The sequence below is a fragment of the Notolabrus celidotus genome, chromosome 6 (genome assembly GCF_009762535.1).
Source record: "Notolabrus celidotus isolate fNotCel1 chromosome 6, fNotCel1.pri, whole genome shotgun sequence".
In the NCBI taxonomy this organism is placed as follows: Eukaryota; Metazoa; Chordata; class Actinopteri; order Labriformes; family Labridae; genus Notolabrus; species Notolabrus celidotus.
The window spans coordinates 4,074,408-4,093,434 of record NC_048277.1 but is presented as its reverse complement, the minus strand read 5'-3'; the positions used below and the strand labels follow the sequence as shown (position 1 = coordinate 4,093,434).

At 39.6% G+C, this 19,027-nt stretch overlaps 1 protein-coding gene across 1 annotated transcript; it reads right to left on the bottom strand.

Annotated features, from left to right (window-relative positions):
• Positions 1-1,000: 1,000 nt before the first annotated feature.
• On the bottom strand, positions 1,001-15,328 carry gins3 (GINS complex subunit 3). The gene is made up of 3 exons (XM_034686426.1): positions 15,040-15,328; positions 10,752-10,985; positions 1,001-2,685 (listed from the first exon to the last, which is right to left on the bottom strand). Exons 1-3 carry the CDS (start codon positions 15,208-15,210, stop codon positions 2,455-2,457), a joined length of 636 nt encoding a protein of 211 aa, XP_034542317.1. The 5' UTR covers positions 15,211-15,328; the 3' UTR covers positions 1,001-2,454.
• Between the last annotated feature and the right edge of the window lie 3,699 nt (positions 15,329-19,027).

The following is a 19,027-nucleotide window of genomic DNA, read 5'->3' as shown; positions in this document are numbered from 1 at the left end:
ATTTAGAACGATACGATCTGAAATGATTCAGTAACTTTTCAGCCAAAAATTCAACCAGTGTGATTGTGAAATAAATCCCTTGATACTGGACAGTCCTAGATTCCTGTTTTTGCTGTGATGTTTTTGACCCGAGCCGAGTTTTGTCCTCGTCTCTGACTAAACCTGCTGGAGAGGCCTGAGGCTTCTGCAGAGCTGATGTTACCTTGATGAACGCTGCAAGAGGTGCCTGGACGGTCTGCGTTGTGTGTAATCCCATGGCGCCTTAGTAGGTGGTTGGATAGATTCGTGTTGCCGGCCCACAATGGTGGCTTGATCGTTTCTGGCTCGTGGGCTTCTCCTCTGCCGTCCGCCATGCTATGTTTTGTTGTCTGCTGGCGCGTTGCGATGACGTCACAGACAGGCAGCCTGAATTGAGTAACGTTTAACGTCTTCATCATTTAAAGTGCAAAAAAAACACTTCCATATAAAGTCTGTTGTGCTTAAATCCAATGTGTTATTTCCTAGTATGGATACAATGGATTTATTACCTTTTAAAACGATGTTAGATCGATATATGTCGTCCAGAAGGCCAACTTGCCGAGCACAGATCAATGTAGTTGGATCATAGGAATATCGATGCATCGTTGTAATAGATGAATCGTTACACCCCTAGTTCAAATCCATCCAACATGTCGTCTTCTCATTGGTCCTGTGGGTTTGATTGATGACCCCTGATATTTCACTGAAGGCACATTTCATCAGCATTTGGTGCCTGGCAGGTGGTCATTTCAAATTCTGCTGACTGTGCTCACAGTTGGCATTTAGAGGTGACTTCAGTGTTCATACTGTGGATTCACTTTGTCCAGTTATCATAATAAAAATTCTTAGTTCCTACTCTAAGTTGTGAAAATGATGTACTCCATTTGCTGAGGACTAAGTAACAGTGTTTTTAAATGACTGCAGTAAACAATAGACAAGGGTCCCTGAACGCATCATGACTGGTGAGACATTAGAGAAATGCTGTTTCCACAGAGGTAGCTTTAATGCGTGCAGATCTGTTGGAAGGCCTACATGTGATTTACAAATGACTGATGGAGTGACAAAGATGACACACTGGCTTAAATAAAGTGTTATCTTTTTATAATATCAAACAGGAAAAAAACAAGCGACTGTATCTTTAAGCTGTTATTAGAAAATGTTTGAAATCTTCTCTTCAGATATAATAAAGAAGTCAAATCACTATACACAGCAAGAGCTGAATATCCATCCACAGTCATACTTTATCAACAGCTGGGACAAACCAGACAAATAAAAACCAAGTCACAACTTACGGCCACGAGGAATGAAGCCCATGCAGAAGCGTTATAAACTGCAGTTCCTTGAGTGTCCACTATAGGCTGGCTGCAGAAACACCAGAAACCACATACACACCCATTCAAAGAAGACGATCTTTACAGCAGAAATAAACATGTTTACAGCCTGGTTCAAAAAACAGCTTGGGTCTACGTAGCTAATTTCTCTATCCGCACACACTGTATGGGGTGAACTTTTTTTATAACTCAGCAGTTTAGAAGATATTAAGATTACAAGCTTTCCATAATGAGAGGCACAGATGACTTGAATGACAGGCAGGAATACTGTAGCTGTTAGCGAGGAGGCTCAAAGCCCGCCTCTTTACCTCACACTAGCTCCACAGCAGTTACACTGAGTTCAGCATTTCCAATATGGCTTCTGCCGACGATTGGCTTCAAAACAGCGCTTCAGAAACAGATGGGTGACGTCATGGATACTACGTCCGTTTATTATACAGTCTGTGGTGAACTTATTCCATTGTGACAAAATTTATATTGGTAATGAAAACTTTGGAGGTGTTTTTCAGTTCATCTACGACACAGGAGAAATAAATGTCAGATCAGTTTTTGGCACGTCAGACATTCAAATATTTTCAACTGACTACTTTATTTCTGTCTCACGTCAGGCTCTTAACTTCCTGGTGTCTGTATATCATCATCAAGGTCTTAGTTATCCCAATACTTCAAGTCCAGAGTGAAACAAGCTTCTCTGAAGTTAGCAGCAGCTCAGTTTGTTGTCACATGAGCCGTGTCAGAAAGCATTGGGAGAGAGCTGAACTGAAAGCTGTGTTTTTATTCACTGTTTTAATAATCCTCATTTAAAGAGATAAAAAAATATGCATGTATATTTTTCATGAATATACAAACTTTACCTTGACTGTATGATACTTTATTGTTGTTGCTGCATTACCACGCTCCCTGTGGGAGCATTATGATATTTCATATTGTGATAAGTATGGACATTGATCCATGTAAGAGACGATACTGTGATCATGTTCTTTGCCAGGAGGCCTCGTGTTACTCGTGATCGACACAGGCCGGTCGTCTCACAGGCCCGTGCAGGTATTCGTCTGTGGAAGTGAAACTGAGTCTGTTGCTGCAGTGAGCAGAGTCTTTACTGCGGTCAGGGCTGGCCGTCGGTCATCTTCCTCTTGCGGTAGTTGAGAACCAGACTGGAGGCGGTGAGTTGGGAGGCCTGGCCCTTCTCCCAGCTCTGGAAGCCGTTGAGGCCGCTCTGGCCTGACCTGAACAGAGTCTTCTCCAGACAGTCTAGATGCTCCACCAGCGTTGACGTGTCCTCGTTGTAGGCGTTCTGGGACGAGTCCATGATCCGTCTGAAACGGCCGATGAACGTCTGAGAGACAGAGGAGGACGGAGTCAACATTTTGCAGTCAGTGAGATGAAAAGAAGAAGAGGAGGACTTCACACTCACGGTGCTGCATCAGTCCTGCAGACTGCATGCTGGTAACACTTTGAATTAGTGCTGCACAATATATTGAAAATTCACCGTCATCGCGATATCAACATGCGCGATACACATATTGCAAAAGACTGCTTGAACTGCGATGAATTGTACTCTGTGTGCCATACATTCACCCTCTGCATGACAATGTATTTAGTCAGTCAGTTTGAGCCCTACTGCCCTATATGCCCGCCCCCTACGCCCACCACGATAAATGTTCGTCAACGACTCGTTTTTTCATGACGAAAGGAAGACTGTGATGAGCTAAAGTGCTTCACTGATAATAAAAACTCTGATGAACATATGTTTAGTTTTTGTTGAGGAGACGAAACATTACTGGAGGACCGTCGGACATTAAGAATCCATGTTTACCCCGCTGTGGGTCTTTAAAGATAAAGTGATTCATTCCTGTGACAGGCTGAGTTATTATCTGAGGGGCTCAGTGTTAGCTTGGTCTCTACCTGCAGCAGGTGTGCTTTATGAACCAGCTCTCCTCACCTCCATGCATCTGTCTCATCTTCATTGATGATTTTTACCCCCGGTGTGCGTTAGTGACAAAGACACAACCGGGGGACGTCTGTTTAATATTTGACGTTTGACGTTTTTTCAGCCATTACCATAAAAAGCTCCGTGTCTACAGCTTGATTTATTCCAGTTTGGTGAAACATCAGACACATTTAGTAAGTTTTGATCAACTCCTCGTTGAAAGATGCAGATGCATTTCAGAGTAAACTGACTGTCAAGAGCGCCTGTCACTGCAGGTGCATTCTAGTCGCGAACCATCCGGCTCTAAGAGCCGGCTCTTTGAAGTGAACGACGGGAGCCGGCTCCTGACTGGGAGACGTTTTTTTTATTTTTCTCGTCTTTTTCTGTTAAAGCCTCTCGTGATTGGTCAAGACATATGGTGGCGTCTTGACCAATCACACGTCTACATTGAGCAGAACGGGGAGGGGAGGGGTTACAGACACAGACAGCACAGTGAGCACACCAACAGGAGGGAGACGAGAGGGAGAACGTGCGCGACAGACAGAGAACGCACTGGAAAGGTGAGAAAACGAGTGACTGCAGGAAACACAGTAAACTTTAGACACATTGAAACGGCAGAGGCTCTTAAAAGGCAGAGTGTAAACTGTGTAAAGTGAAAGTGTCATCAATCAGGGTCCACAAAAAACCTGCAAAGACACATTATAAGTGTCTGTGAAGGATCTCAGTCATCCAGCTCATGGACATTAGAACTGTTTATCCATCAGTGCAATAAGTGAAGAATAAAGACAGTGAAGGGAACCTGCTGTTAATGAAGGGGTTTAAAAGTTTCTAAATAATATACATGCAATTAGAGATTGGACCTTTTTGTCTAATTAAGATGGGTCTTGTTTTTGTACTTTATAATACTTTTTTGTAGAACTCTGCTCTGTGTTGAGTATATAAAGCAAGCCTTATAAATAATACACATTTGATATAATGTGTGTTTTTTACATTAGTTACTCATTTTACATATAATTTGACATTATTTTAGGTCATACATTAATTCAAACAAGAAAAAATCTGAGGAGCCACTCAGGAGCCGAAAGAGTCGGCTCTTTGTAATGAGCCGAGCCAAAAGAACCGGCTCTTTAAAAAGAGCCGGAATTCCCATCACTAGTGCATTCAAGGACCAACGTAAATGTGCAACACAGCCCTTATATTGTTTTCATGGCATTTTTATTTGAATCAAGAGAATCAAAATATTTTCGTTTTGGTCACATGAAGAATGTTTTCTTTTGACAGTTTAGCAGTGAGAGGCTGAATTATTTCACCTAAGATATTAAACAAGTGTTAAAAGAGTGAAGTATTGACTATTTGAACACTTGGTATAACCCTGATACCGATATCTGATCGACTACATTCAATATTTTAAAGAGAGAAAATGTTTTGGCAAAAGTCAAAGACTAAAATGTGACTAAAAATAGATTCAAATGTTTTCAGTTTTTATCAATTAAAACCAGACTAAAACTAATAAAGGGCTGAAAAGACTAAACTGTGACTAAAACTAACAGGCATTTTTGTCTACAGACTCAGAGTAAATCTAAAAAAGCCACCAACATGAACACTGGTCTGAACTGAGTCAAGCTGGCTCCAAAAAGGTTTTGTACTCTACAGTCATGGCCAAAAGTTTTGAGAATGACACAAATATTACATTTTCACAAAGTCTGCTGCTTCAGGGTTTTTAGGTGTTTTTGTCAGATGTTTCTATGGTATAATGAAATACAATTAGAAGCATTTCATAAGTATCAAAAGCTTTTATTGAGAATTACACAGAATTCATGCAGTAAGTCAATATTTGCAGTGTTGACCCTTCTTTTTCAAGACCTCTGCAATTCTCCCTGGCATGCTGTCAATCAACTTCTGGACCAAATCCTGACTGATGGCAGTCCATTCTTGCATAATCAATGCTTGGAGTTTGTCAGAATTTGTGGGTTTTTGATTGTCCACCCGCCTCTTGAGGATTGACCACAAGTTCTCAATGGGATTAAGATCTGGGGAGTTTCCTGGCCAAGGGCCCAAAATCTTAATGTTTTGTTCCCCGAGCCATTTTGTTATGACTTTTGCTTTATGGCAAGGTGCTCCATCATGCTGGAAAAGGCATTCTTCATCACCAAACTGCCCTTGGATGGTTGGGAGAAGTTGCTCTCGGAGGACGTTCTGGTACCATTCTTTATTCATGGCTGTGTTTTTAGGCAAGATTATGAGAGAGCCCACTCCCTTGACCGAAAAGCAACCCCACACATGAATGGTCTCAGGATGCTTCACTGTTGGCAAGAGACAGGACTGATGGTAGCGCTCACCTCGTCTTCTCCGAACAAGCCTTCCTCCAGATGCCCCAAACAATCTGAAAGGGGATTCATCAGAGAAAATGACTTAACCCCAGTCCTCAGCAGTCCAGTCCCTGTACCTTCTGCAGAATATCAGTCTGTCCCTGATGTTTTTACTGGAGAGAAGTGGCTTCTTTGCTGCCCTCCTTGACACCAGGCCTTCCTCCAAAAGTCTTCGCCTCACTGTGCGTGCAGATGCACTCACACCTGCCTGCTGCCATTCCTGAGCAAGCTCTGCACTGGTGGTGGCCCGATCCCGCAGCTGTAACACCTTCAGGAGACGGTCCTGGCGCTTGCTGGACTTTCTTGGGCGCCCTGGAGCCTGTTTGGCAACAATTGAACCTCTCTCCTTGAAGTTCTTGATAATTCAATAGACAGTTGACTGAGGTGCAATCTTACTCGCTGCTATAAACTTCCCTGTTAGGCCCTTTTTGTGCAATGCAATGATGGCTGCACGTGTTTCCTTGCAGGTAACCATGGCTAACAGATGAGGAACAATGGTGTCATGCACCATCTTCCTTTTAAAGTGTCCAGTCACTCAATCATGACAGATTGATCGCCAGCCTTGTCCTCATCAACACCCACACCTGTGTTAATGTGTGTGACACCTGTGTGTCATTGAAATGATGTTAGCTGGTCCTTTTGTGGCAGGGCTGAAATGCAGTGGAAATGTGTTTTTGGTGATAAAGTTCATTTTCAAGGCAAAGAGGGACTTTGCAATGAATTGCAGTTGAGCTGATCACTCCTCATAACATTCTGGAGTATATGCAAATTACCATTATAAAAACTGAAACAGCAGACTTTGTGAAAATTAATAGTTGTGTCATTCTCAAAACTTTTGGCCATGACTGTACTTAAACACCTCATCCCCCTAATACTGCAACACCCTCATACCCTTGGTGGGAAGAGAACAGATCAGACAATTGCAATGACAGACATTGCAGTTGGGTTGAAATTATGTTTACATTCATTTAAAATGTGAAAGTATTTAACTTATTTTCAGATTTGTATTCATTTATTTCAACAATCCAGCTGGTAAGGGACATTTTTGTTTCAAGGAGGAACAGAATTTTTTTTAAGGAGGGCATTAAGATGTTCTTCTTAAGTGATCAAGAAACTGTAGAACCATGCAACTATGTTGATTAGTCGTTAATATAGCAGCTGTAGCCAGGTGGAATTTCTTCAATAAAACCATGTTGTTTGAATTGAAATAATGCTTATCTTTTTTTCCCCAGTGTCTGTGTAAGCTACTCACTGTCTGGGGTCTGTGTTAGCAGCAAATCCAAAGCAGAAATACATTAACATTGTACACTTATGTATTTGTTTATTTATCCAAAGTCATATCATCATCGCAATATTCAACAACACTATTGCATATTGCATGTCTTCCTAATATCGTGCAGCCCTACTTTGAATAAAAGTGACCTAGTTTAGGAGACGGTGGTGATTTTAAATTCAATCATAAACTTTGGATGTGTGTAATTTCATGTCTCTTGCCTCAGAGCAAAACCACCTAAAAAACTCTGACCCTAAAATCCTGATCCATCAGAGAGTCCAGACTGGTCCCTGACACTTTACACCACGTCTTCACTGTTTGCACATCGCTCATATAGAATCATTAGTGCTTCTTATGGCGTCATGGTCACCTGGATACACATGTTAGTCTCCACATGTACTGATGTGGTCCACAGCCACAGGGACAAACCGCAGGAGGACACTTATGTGCTGTGCATGGAGAAGTCTTCCTGAGACAATGAGGTTAGGATTAATCTGCCTGGTAACAGCTGCAGCTGACACCAGCTCTCTGCACTGTGTCTGATCTAAGTGCCCCCCCTAGCTGTGCTGGGTTGAACTACACGTTGGGTTTGACTGCATGATATCTGCTCATCTGTGACTTATTCAAACAAAGAAGATGCATCACGGTGGAATACACTCAGTGGTTTGATTTTACCCACTCTGTAATCACAATCATAACATTACTTATCATTTAACATTTAATCTACTGTTTACTTCTGTTCAATAAAACCTTGAGTGATAGAACAGTTTGGGGTTTTGGGAGACATTGGGCCTCATTCTCAGTGCGTACACACGAATACGTGCTTAAACTGTGTGTACGCATGTTTGAAGCACAAATCTGGGATTCATCAATAAATTCTTACTTGAATTTGTTCTTACACTACGAACAAATGTAGAACTTCCTCAGACCATGCGTACAAATGATGATGACCAACTTTGTCAGAGAATGTAAACACATACTCTTTGAACTAAATGCATGACATATTTAAAATACTTTCAGTTAAAGAAAAATATATTTTTTATTATAATGGGTGAAATGTACTATTTTAGACAACTTTAAAAATAAACATTCTGGAAGACATCTCACGACCCCCCATTTGTTTCTCGCAACCCCCCATGGGGTCCTGACCCCCACTTTGGGAACCCCTGCCCTAAGAAACGGATGACTAGTTGGTGAGCATATTTGATGTTATATTTAGCTTAAGTCTCTATCCTGTTTATGCTAAAATGTTGTTGTTTATAAGTGAGATATTGCCTGGCTTATGACTCCATTTGCAAGTCCCGAACCCCCCTCCCCACCAAGAGGTGCGCTATAACAACATCCATGCCCATACGCGTGCCGGAGTGGAGCGCACATTTGGGCTGCTGAAGGCTCGTTGGATGTGTTTGGACACAGCTGGTGGCGAGTTACTCTACACCCATGAGAACGAGTGAAAGATTCTGGCGTGCTGTGTTCATTAAATTAAATAAATGACCATTAGGCGACAGTTGAATATCATCACTTTATCCCTCGTTTCGGGAACATATTCCTGGTGGTGACTCTAATAATCGCAGGTATTCTTTCATCCTGAGCTGTCAGATCAGGTGGTCCTTGTCCTCCTCCAGTTCCCTTCCTTCGTTTCTGTTCTGCTAGTCTTTTTTTTGCGTCCACTTTAATATCAAACCTTTTTTTCTTAACCTGAGCCACGGTGTGAACCTCAGGAGACACAGCATTAACAGCCTCAGTAAGAAACCCAGGCTTCATTTCTTTTTTTTTCATGGTGACTCCTCCTCCTGCTGACACGCTTCTGAAAAGTGTTGTATTTCTTGCCTCAACCTCCAAAACAATCACCTCTATTTCTGCCGAGGTGAAATTCAGCCTCTTGATGGAGCGAACAGATGTCCTTATATGGATGAATTGGGGTGTGGTAGTATGCTGATTGCAGGTTGCGGGCACGAATGATTCTGATTCACTTATATACGCAAGGTGGTGAGATCCAAATTGTCTGGTACGCACGTGTCATGAATCCGACGGTGATTTTGCGTAAGCACTTATTTTATGCGCAGAGTAAGAACATTTCTACGCATTTATTAGTGAATGAGGCCCAATGTCTTTACAATGAGATGATTGTGACCTTTCTCAAATCTTTACCTTTACTGGAGCCAACAGCCTGTTAGCTTAGCATTAAGACCGGAGCATGAGGCTAAAAAAACAGAGCAAAGTAACCTTTGTGAAGACAGAAGAAGATGTGTTAATCCAGGAGAAAGTAGAGTTACCCTTGAACTAAAAACTTCACCGTTCAGTCTGGCTTTTATTCAGAGTATATCATTTTGTGACTTTAATGTTTTATATCCTGACTTTAAAGCTGCTGTGAGGAACTTTTGTTTTGTATCGATTCTGGCGCCCCCTTGTGGACAAAGTGATACCTCTTATCTCTTGTCCTATACATGCAAAAGTAGTGTTTTCAAGAAAAATCTCATCCTGTTGTCTTTTAACAGGACTTTATCAGGCAATGTGATTATTTTCCATGAAAACAGTCAAATAAAGGCTGTTTATGAAGCGAGATGTCCATCATCTGGTCTGACACCTACCCCCTCAGGGCGGTTTCAGGCATTAAAAATGACCACAGAGAAGGTGTAAGTGTTGTTACTGATGGTCTTGTTTGTTATTGAAGGTCATAAAGAGGCATCGGTATCATTTTCAGTCTGTTTCTCAGCCAGTTCAAAACTCCTCACAGGGCCTTTAATGTTGTTTTATTATTTCATTTATTTTTAACTACTTGTTTTTTATCATTTGGCGACTCAGTTTTATTGATATTTTCAGTGCATTTATTTTATCTTCAACTTTTATCCTTACCTTCTTTTATTGATTTATATTCTTATTGTTATTTTGAAGCTTTAACTTGTTTATTATAACACATATTTTATTGTTGTTGCTGTGCATTAGTCTCTACTTCAAAATCCATTTTTGTCAAAGTCGAGCCGCTGCTCCTCCGCATCGAGAGGAGCCAGATTAGGTGGTTCGGGCATCCCGAACGTCTCCCCTGGGGAGGTGTTTCGGGCATGTCCGTCTGGGGGAAGACCCAGGACACGCTGGTGAGATTATATCTCTCAGCTGGCCTGGGAACGCCTCGGTATCCTCCCAGAAGAGCTGGTAGAAGTGGCCGGGGAGAGGAGGGTCTGGGCTTCCCTGCTGAGACTGCTGCCCCCTCGACCCGGACCCAGATAAGCAGAGGAAGATGGATGGATGGACATTCTAACATTTTTTATTTATCATATCTTTATTGACTAATGGTTTATTTTATTTCTATCATGTTCTTATTGAGGGTTACCTTTGAGTACTGAGCACTTTGTCACTTTGTTTGTGATGTCTCGTCCTGTGCTGTTTGATGGTTGTTGTAAAAAGGAGGCCAAACTAAATCTACCTCCAGGTACAAATAAAGTAACTTTGAACCTTGAAAGAAGTGTTGGTTACACTGTTAACACTGTACCTTTAATTCAAACTCTACAAAGCTCACACTCAAAGCAACCTGTTCTCAAAGACAGCGCTGATGACAGTCATAACACCATGATCCTTCTATGCTGAGCAAGAAGACTGGAAATGTTGTCTATTTATATTAAACACATTTGATTGACTAAGAGAGTCAACTGATGATGTCAGCTTTAAAACAGTCTAACTTAAACGTTGAGTCTGAGTTTATTTAACATCAGAAGGGTCTGCCCTTGTTCTTTTCTTCCTGTCACACTCTCAGAATAATAATCACATTAAAAACTCTCTTTTATCTGCATCCTATTATTTCCTCTGTGTTATCGTTCAGGTGTGTTGTTCACCTGTAGCAGCGCCTGTGCGATCTCTGGGTTCTCTGGAGAGTCAAAGTGCAGCATCTGGGATCCCAGGCCATAGTAGTACGGTCCCATCTTATGCAGGTCCACCACGTTGGGGTCCGCATTGAAAATAGTCCTCCAGCCTTCCTTGTACACCTTCGGAAGCTCGACTGACAGCACCCTCCTCTTCCTCTCGTACAGACCCTTCGACAGCCACAGAGGAAGCTCCATCTTCGTTCCCTGCAACAGGAGACAGAGAGAGAATTCAGAGGTGGTGTAATATTTTCACTTTTTCATTAGACTCAGCCAACACAACACAAAACAACAATGCTTTCATTAGACTCAGAGTCACATCTCATGCACATGAAGTGTATTTCATTAGAAAAAATTTAAAAAAAATTAAATCAAGTCAAAAAGAGAAAAAAAAATAAATAAATAAATTCATACGTTAAATTAATAAATTAAAGAATTACAAATAATAATAATTAGAATAGAAAAGTAAGAGATATAGAGATGGTGTACATATTAAGAGCACTGCACATTTTTATTGATGTGCTTTTACAGGAGGTGTCACCTGAGCGTAGTGTTGTACAGTCATGGCCAAAAGTTTTGAGAATGACACAAATATTACATTTTCACAAAGTCTGCTGCTTCAGGGTTTTTAGGTGTTTTTGTCAGTAGTTTCTATGATGTAATGAAATACAATTAGAAGCATTTCATAAGAATCAAAAGCTTTTATTGAGAATTACACAGAATTCATGCAATAAGTCAATATTTGCAGTGTTGACCCTTCTTTTTCAAGACCTCTGCAAACCAAATCCTGACTGATGGCAGTCCATTCTTGCATAATCAATGCTTGGAGTTTGTCAGAATTTGTGGGTTTTTGATTGTCCACCTGCCTCTTGAGGATTGACCACAAGTTCTCAATGGGATTAAGATCTGTGGAGTTTCCTGGCCAAGGGCCCAAAATCTTAATGTTTTGTTCCCCGAGCCATTTTGTTATGACTTTTGCTTTATGGCAAGGTGCTCCATCATGCTGGAAAAGGCATTCTTCATCACCAAACTGCCCTTGGATGGTTGGGAGAAGTTGCTCTCGGAGGACGTTCTGGTACCATTCTTTATTCATGGCTGTGTTTTTAGGCAAGATTGTGAGAGAGCCCACTCCCTTGACCGAAAAGCAACCCCACACATGAGTGGTCTCAGGATGCTTCACTGTTGGCAAGAGACAGGACTGATGGTAGCGCTCACCTCGTCTTCTCCGAACAAGCCTTCCTCCAGATGCCCCAAACAATCGGAAAGGGGATTCATCAGAGAAAATGACTTTACCCCAGTCCTCAGCAGTCCAGTCCCTGTACCTTCTGCAGAATATCAGTCTGTCCCTGATGTTTTTACTGGAGAGAAGTGGCTTCTTTGCTGCCCTCCTTGACACCAGGCCTTCCTCCAAAAGTCTTCGCCTCACTGTGCGTGCAGATGCACTCACACCTGCCTGCTGCCATTCCTGAGCAAGCTCTGCACTGGTGGTGGCCCGATCCCGCAGCTGTAACACCTTCAGGAGACGGTCCTGGCGCTTGCTGGACTTTCTTGGGCGCCCTGGAGCCTGTTTGGCAACAATTGAACCTCTCTCCTTGAAGTTCTTGATAATTCAATAGACGGTTGACTGAGGTGCAATCTTACTCGCTGCTATAAACTTCCCTGTTAGGCCCTTTTTGTGCAATGCAATGATGGCTGCACGTGTTTCCTTGCAGGTAACCATGGTTAACAGATGAGGAACAATGGTGTCATGCACCATCTTCCTTTTAAAGTGTCCAGTCACTCAATCATGACAGGTTGATCGCCAGCCTTGTCCTCATCAACACCCACACCTGTGTTAATGTGTGTGACACCTGTGTGTCATTGAAATGATGTTAGCTGGTCCTTTTGTGGCAGGGCTGAAATGCAGTGGAAATGTGTTTTTGGTGATAAAGTTCATTTTCAAGGCAAAGAGGGACTTTGCAATTAATTGCAGTTGAGCTGATCACTCCTCATAACATTCTGGAGTATATGCAAATTGCCATTATAAAAACTGAAACAGCAGACTTTGTGAAAATTAATAGTTGTGTCATTCTCAAAACTTTTGGCCATGACTGTAGTCAAGACCACATTAACCAAGACCAAGACATTTCTGAGACCAGAGCGCACCAAGACCAAAACAAGACAAAGACACTTAGGGATCAAGACCGAGTCAAGACCAAGACCAAGGCAGGGCAAGACCGAGACAAGACCGTATATATCAATGAAAAATCCTGATGAGAGTTAACAAAATAAAAGAGTTCTGTTTATTTGATTTAAGTTTGCTTTAAATACAATCAACAGCAACAAACAAGGTTTGGTTTTGTCTTTGTTTCCTATCTTTTGATGCGCTGTGAGAGAGAGCCTCTCTTATCCCAGTAATGAAATGGACACAGTGTCTCGACCGGTCTTGATATAAAAAATGTAGTCCGTCTAGTCCAAGACCGAGACAAGACCCAGTTAAAATGCTTTTGATTCCGAGATGAGACCGAGACCGTAAATAAGCATTCTCGAGACCAAGACCAGTCTGGAGTACTACAACACTGCCTGAGCGTGTTTTAATCCAAGATGATTTTATTCTTTTTCAGGCAGTATGACTGGCTGGATTTTATTCTTTTATATTCTATATTTCTGATCTTTAAATTGTTTAATCTTTTATATTTTGTAATCTTCTTAACCTTTTTTTATCTTCCTTTCTGTCATTTCTTCTTGCTGTCTCCTCCCTGCAGCTTCGCTTTTTTTTTAAATCCTTTATCATTGTCTTCCTCACATTCCTCTTTTACTGTCTTTGAGTTTCTTTCCTTTTTGTAAATCACTTTATAAACCTGTTTTGAAACGTGTTATATAAATACAGATTATTATCATCACTTCAGGGTCTGCAGGTAAATGCACACTGCAAAATTGAAATCTAAGTAAGATTGAATATCTCAGATAAGGTGAAATTTGCTTATTTTTGGCCTGATGAGATCATTTTTCTCACTAAGCAGTTTTTGTGTTGGAGTGTTTCACTTGTTTTTCACAGTGTTTTGGTCCTAAATGATCTCAGTAAGATATTACAGCTTGTTACTGTGATTGTATCAACTATATTGAGTAATACATGTTTGAAACTAGAATATCAACTGTTACAAAGCTGTTTCATCAACACTCACAAGTATAAAACTGCTTTTTCAAAGTCATAATTTCTTATTTCAAGCATAAAATAAGAAATCATGACTTTGACACAATTCTATCTCTTCACGTAATTAAAACAAATGACAGCCAAATGTAATCCACTGTTTTATTTTCAATGAAACAATAGAAAATATGTACCACTATGTATTAGTACAGTTGCACAGTACTGTAAACTGACACTTAATATTTAAACATTTAACATTTCAAACAGAAATAATTACATTCAGATAAGTTCTTCCAAATTACAAGACATTAATATAATTTATGAATTCCAAAACTTTTGGCTCATTTATGAATTACAGTAGTATAACTGCTGGTTTCAAGAAATGAAATGCCTGGTGCATGTCATTATGTCAAGATAACAGCACTAGCATTTAATTTAAGAATATTTTTCAACATATTGAGAAAAGAAGTCTCATATTTTTTTATTTCTATCAATAAAAAAGCACTTGTTATCAGTGAAAATACACAAATTTGAAGGTATTTCTGGGTTCATTGAGGTTAGATATTTTTACTTATTTTGGAAAGTCTTTACAAGCCAAATTTTGTTGTTCTGTTGGCAGATCATTTTTCATTAGTTTAAGTAATAAAACCCCAAATTTCTGTAAAATGTTTTCTTGTTTTTGAAGGCTTGCTCTTTGCAATGTGATGTTGCAGGAGGCTGAATCTTATGTGACTCGTGTGGAAGAATTCAAGCATTTCAATCACTGAACTTTATCACAGCTGCAGATGTTAAAATGTAAAGGGTAGGCAGAATCTCTCTAATATCTCTGATGAAGTCATGGTTAGATTTAGTACATTTCTTTAAAAATATATGGAGTACCTTCTCATTATTGGTATTTACAATTAACTGTGATTCAAAATACAAGCGATTAAGTATAAATCACATAAACAGGAGTGATGTTTACATATTATACAGCTTTTACTTTACTGCTCTTGAGTTTGTATCATGTGTTTGCTGAGTCTGCGTTAAAACTGTATAACGGATAGTTTAAGTTGTTAATTGACACAGTTATTTTGTAGAAATGTAAATTTAAACACGTTTCAAACATGATCTCTCAGACGCTTCCCTAACCTCAGTGATGTCCTTGGTGTCTGTCGACTTCTCCAGGAACCCCAGCCGGGGGAAGGTGCACTCTGTCCGGATAGGAAGCCTCTCATGAGACAGCAAAATATCGTCGATAGACAGAAAATTCTCCTCCATGCCGACACCAGGCTGGACCGGCAGATATGATTGTGTATCCATTGTGTGTGAGTCAGGGACACAATGTGAAGCTTAAAGGCTGATTATGCTTAGTGAAATAGTCAACAAGCGAACCCTCTTACTTAACTGACACTTCCTGGTTGTGATTTTGGCGCCAGGACTTCTAAGCCAATGAGAACGCTGTTGTCGTCTCTAGACCAGAGCAATCGAATCGATTCGCTCGACTTAATTCACTGATATGCGTACAGTAGATCTTTATGTTGTTGTTCGTTTAGTTATGTCTACTTGTTCAGTTAACTAGTTGTTTCAGGATACGTCTATTGTAATGCTGATTCATATTGGGATAACATATTTAGAGTTAGAGGAACGATAACTTTCTTGTATTCATCCAAAACAGTCAAATTAATTACAAATACAAATCACATGTATTGTCATCTCAGTGAGGTGAATTAAGACATTGAGCCATTAGAGGTCAGACTAATTCCATTACAAATTTGGGCCTGCTATGAGAGAGACAATTATAAGAGTTTTGGTCTCATGGGGCTTCAGAACATAATGTTAATAATGTAGGTAGAGTATTATTGTGAAAATAATGCAAACGTGTTTCTGCATGTTTTAGGATTGCATCGATTTTCACATTCACCCCAAAAGTCTTACTTTAAAATCTCTAAATTACTAATACAATTAATATTATCAGTTGTATTCATAAAAATATAATTTGAATTATTATAATTGGTATTATTATTATTATTATTATTATTATTATTATTATTATCATATTTTTTATTATTATAATTGATTGTTATGATTATCGTATTAATAATATATATACAGTGCTCAGCATAAAAGAGTACACCCTCTATGACAAGTAAGATTTTAATCCATTTCTCAATTAAAGCAAGACATTTTTCAAAAATGTTGACAAAACTGAGTTTCATAGAACATTTGTTTAACTCATATCATGAAAGAAAAGTTAATAATATAAGTTGGATTTCAAAATCTTCAGTTTTACTCAAAATAATTGCAATACTACTTAAAAATGGACAACAAAAACGGCTATATCCATAGTATTTTGTATGACCTCCATTGTTTTTAAGTACAGAACCAAGTCTTCTAGGCATGGAACATACAAGTTGCCGACATATTGCTTCATCAATCTTTTTTCCATTCTTGGAGGATGACCTCTTTTAGTGCTTTGACGTTTTAAATTTCTGGATCACTTTTGCTACAGTATTCTGACTGATGAGTAAAGCTTTACTAATCTTCTTGTAGCCTTCACCTTTCTTGTGTCTTGTGACAGTTCTCTTCCAAGTAGAGCCATTACTGACAGCATGAAATGGGAGGGGTTTTCTTTGTTTAGTAATTCCCATTTATAGTCAGGTGTCTGCTGACGAATGATTACACTCACCTGTGGTTGAATTCTTGTCAATTAGAATTTTGTTGCCCAAAATGTAGCTTTGCTCCTCAGACTTTCATTGGGGTGTACTCATTTTTGCAACATGGTCTTGAATGAATTTGTTAGAAAAAATACTTTTTTCTGTGCGAAAATTGACAAATTTTGTTTGCAATCAATGGCCCACATGTGTGGGAGCGTTTTATTGTATTGTATCCAAAAAGAATACTGCCCCTGAAAGGAAACTAAAGGTTTTCTAACAAATCTATTGGGGATGTACTGATTTATACTGAGCACTGTATATCTAATTAATATATAATAATATTATTGTAATTTGTATTATGACTGTTATGGTTATGGTTATGATTATGGTTATTCTTATTGTCATTTATATAATTATTTTTATGTCATTGTAATCATACATCCCAAAGATGAACCATTGAAGTCATAAGTCATCTTAGTTGATTCCCTTCCATTAAAAAGCAGGCAGCCGTTGACCTCCTTGTAAAGTCAAAATCATAAACTTTAACGAGTCAGCTGAAGAGAAAAAGCCTGAGTAGATGAAGTTTGTATTCTGCAGCTCTGAGTCTACAAGTGGAGAGAGGCAGTACAGTGGGTCTACTGTGGCTGTCACCACTGTGTAAGAGAGACACTTAAGATATTTCCACTCTGTAAACAAGACTAAAGCACACGTCATTTCCCGAAGAGGTCACCCCCTCCATTAGCTGCGGCTCAGGAAACACAGGGCACATTGTGCGTCACACTAAAAGGCGCTGAGGTTAACAGTTACCATTATCACTTGGCTTTGTGCGGTCCACTGTTGTGCATCATGACTTGGTCACCTACCCTTGCTGAAGTGGACGCTGCCCTCTCTCTGTAGCCCCATTGTTTCATGGTCTTTGGAGAAAGCAGGAATGATCTCAGTCAAGAAGCTTGTGCTTTATTTTGAAGTTGCACTTTAGAGGCATTCGTGTTCTCATAGATGAGATAATTCTTAAATACTTCCTGCCAAAACAATTTCATCCCACATTCAAACTCATCTGAAGCTGCATGAAGGGCTGTTTACTGTCACATGATGGGCCCTACATGTGACAGCAACAGATATCTGCTTATTGAGATGCAGAAACACATTGCTAAACATGGAGCTGTTCCATTTTAGATTCCAGAGCTGATTGTTTCTTGAATGTAAATATTTATTCTGTAGTGTCTGGTAGTGGGAGGCAAACGAGGCAAAGATCTGATACTTGTCATACTATCACCTTCTTAGGATTTTATGATCAGAAAAAAAAGTTGTCTGTTGAGTGAACACGGCGCCGTATTGGAATTATTTGGCATTGTGTCTCTATGATAGCTCTAAACCAAACCTGTACTGTTCTATCATCTAGTTTTTAATTTATCTCCACCACATCCAGTATAATGCTCTCCCTTTGACTTCTAAATCCTAAATTGTCACTACCTTTTTGTTCAAAACATCTGTATGCTGTGAAGTTCTGTGCAAGTGCAGCAATCATTCAGTTCATTGTAGTGTTTTAGTTCTTCCTATCATTGCATTATTTGCAGCTAGAAACAAGGTTGTTGATCATAGTGACAAAACACAATCTTTATTTGGAGGCAAAGAAGAAGAAAAGTCACACTCTAAGTGTTGTGTTTGTAGAGCTCTGTTTTGTACTCACCTGCTTGTCATGAATCCTGTCTGTTTGCTGCATGAGAGTCGATGGTGATTCTTGTGTTTTCATCCCTGAATCCGTTGTTTATGTAAGAGTTGAGAGTAGCGACAGCTTTCAGTCAACATGCAGGTAGTTGGAAGCATATGCATGAACAGTATGTACATGAAGCCCCATCAACACTTCAAGTAGAGATCGATGTCTGGGCTCTCAGGCCTCTATGTTTTAAGGTAAACATCTCATAGAAAATAATCAGTCCCTCCAGGATTTTGTGGGGTTCTTTTTGTGATTGTTGTGGCCCAAAATGTCTGATTTTGCGACAGCTTTTTGAAAAAACTGCAGTGAAAGTTGCAATTTTTTTAAAGCTTTTTTCCCCAATAAAATCTCAGGGGCAAGTAAATATGCTAAATTATTGTCAGTTGTTTTTAGTGTTGTTGGTAGCCTTACTAAAAAAGGCTGAGATTAGAACTATTTAATAAACTTTATTTGCGCACAGGTAATATCATAGAGAGTCTCCATCTTCATCTTCCAGACTTTGTGAAATACTGTACTGGCATTTAGTGAAACAATTAAAAACAATATTATTGAACTTCAAACAGAGTAGTAAACCCTTTCCCAACTTTTTTTGAATGAATCGCACTAAATTCAAATTGGGCAAATAATGTTCCTAAAACAAACAAAATATTCTGTTTTCAACAGATGCTGTGTTGTATTTATGCTATTTTCAAATGCGTGTTCAGTGTTTGTATTTATATTTTCCTCCTACTTTGTAAAAACTGTTGTACTAGAAAAATATACATTG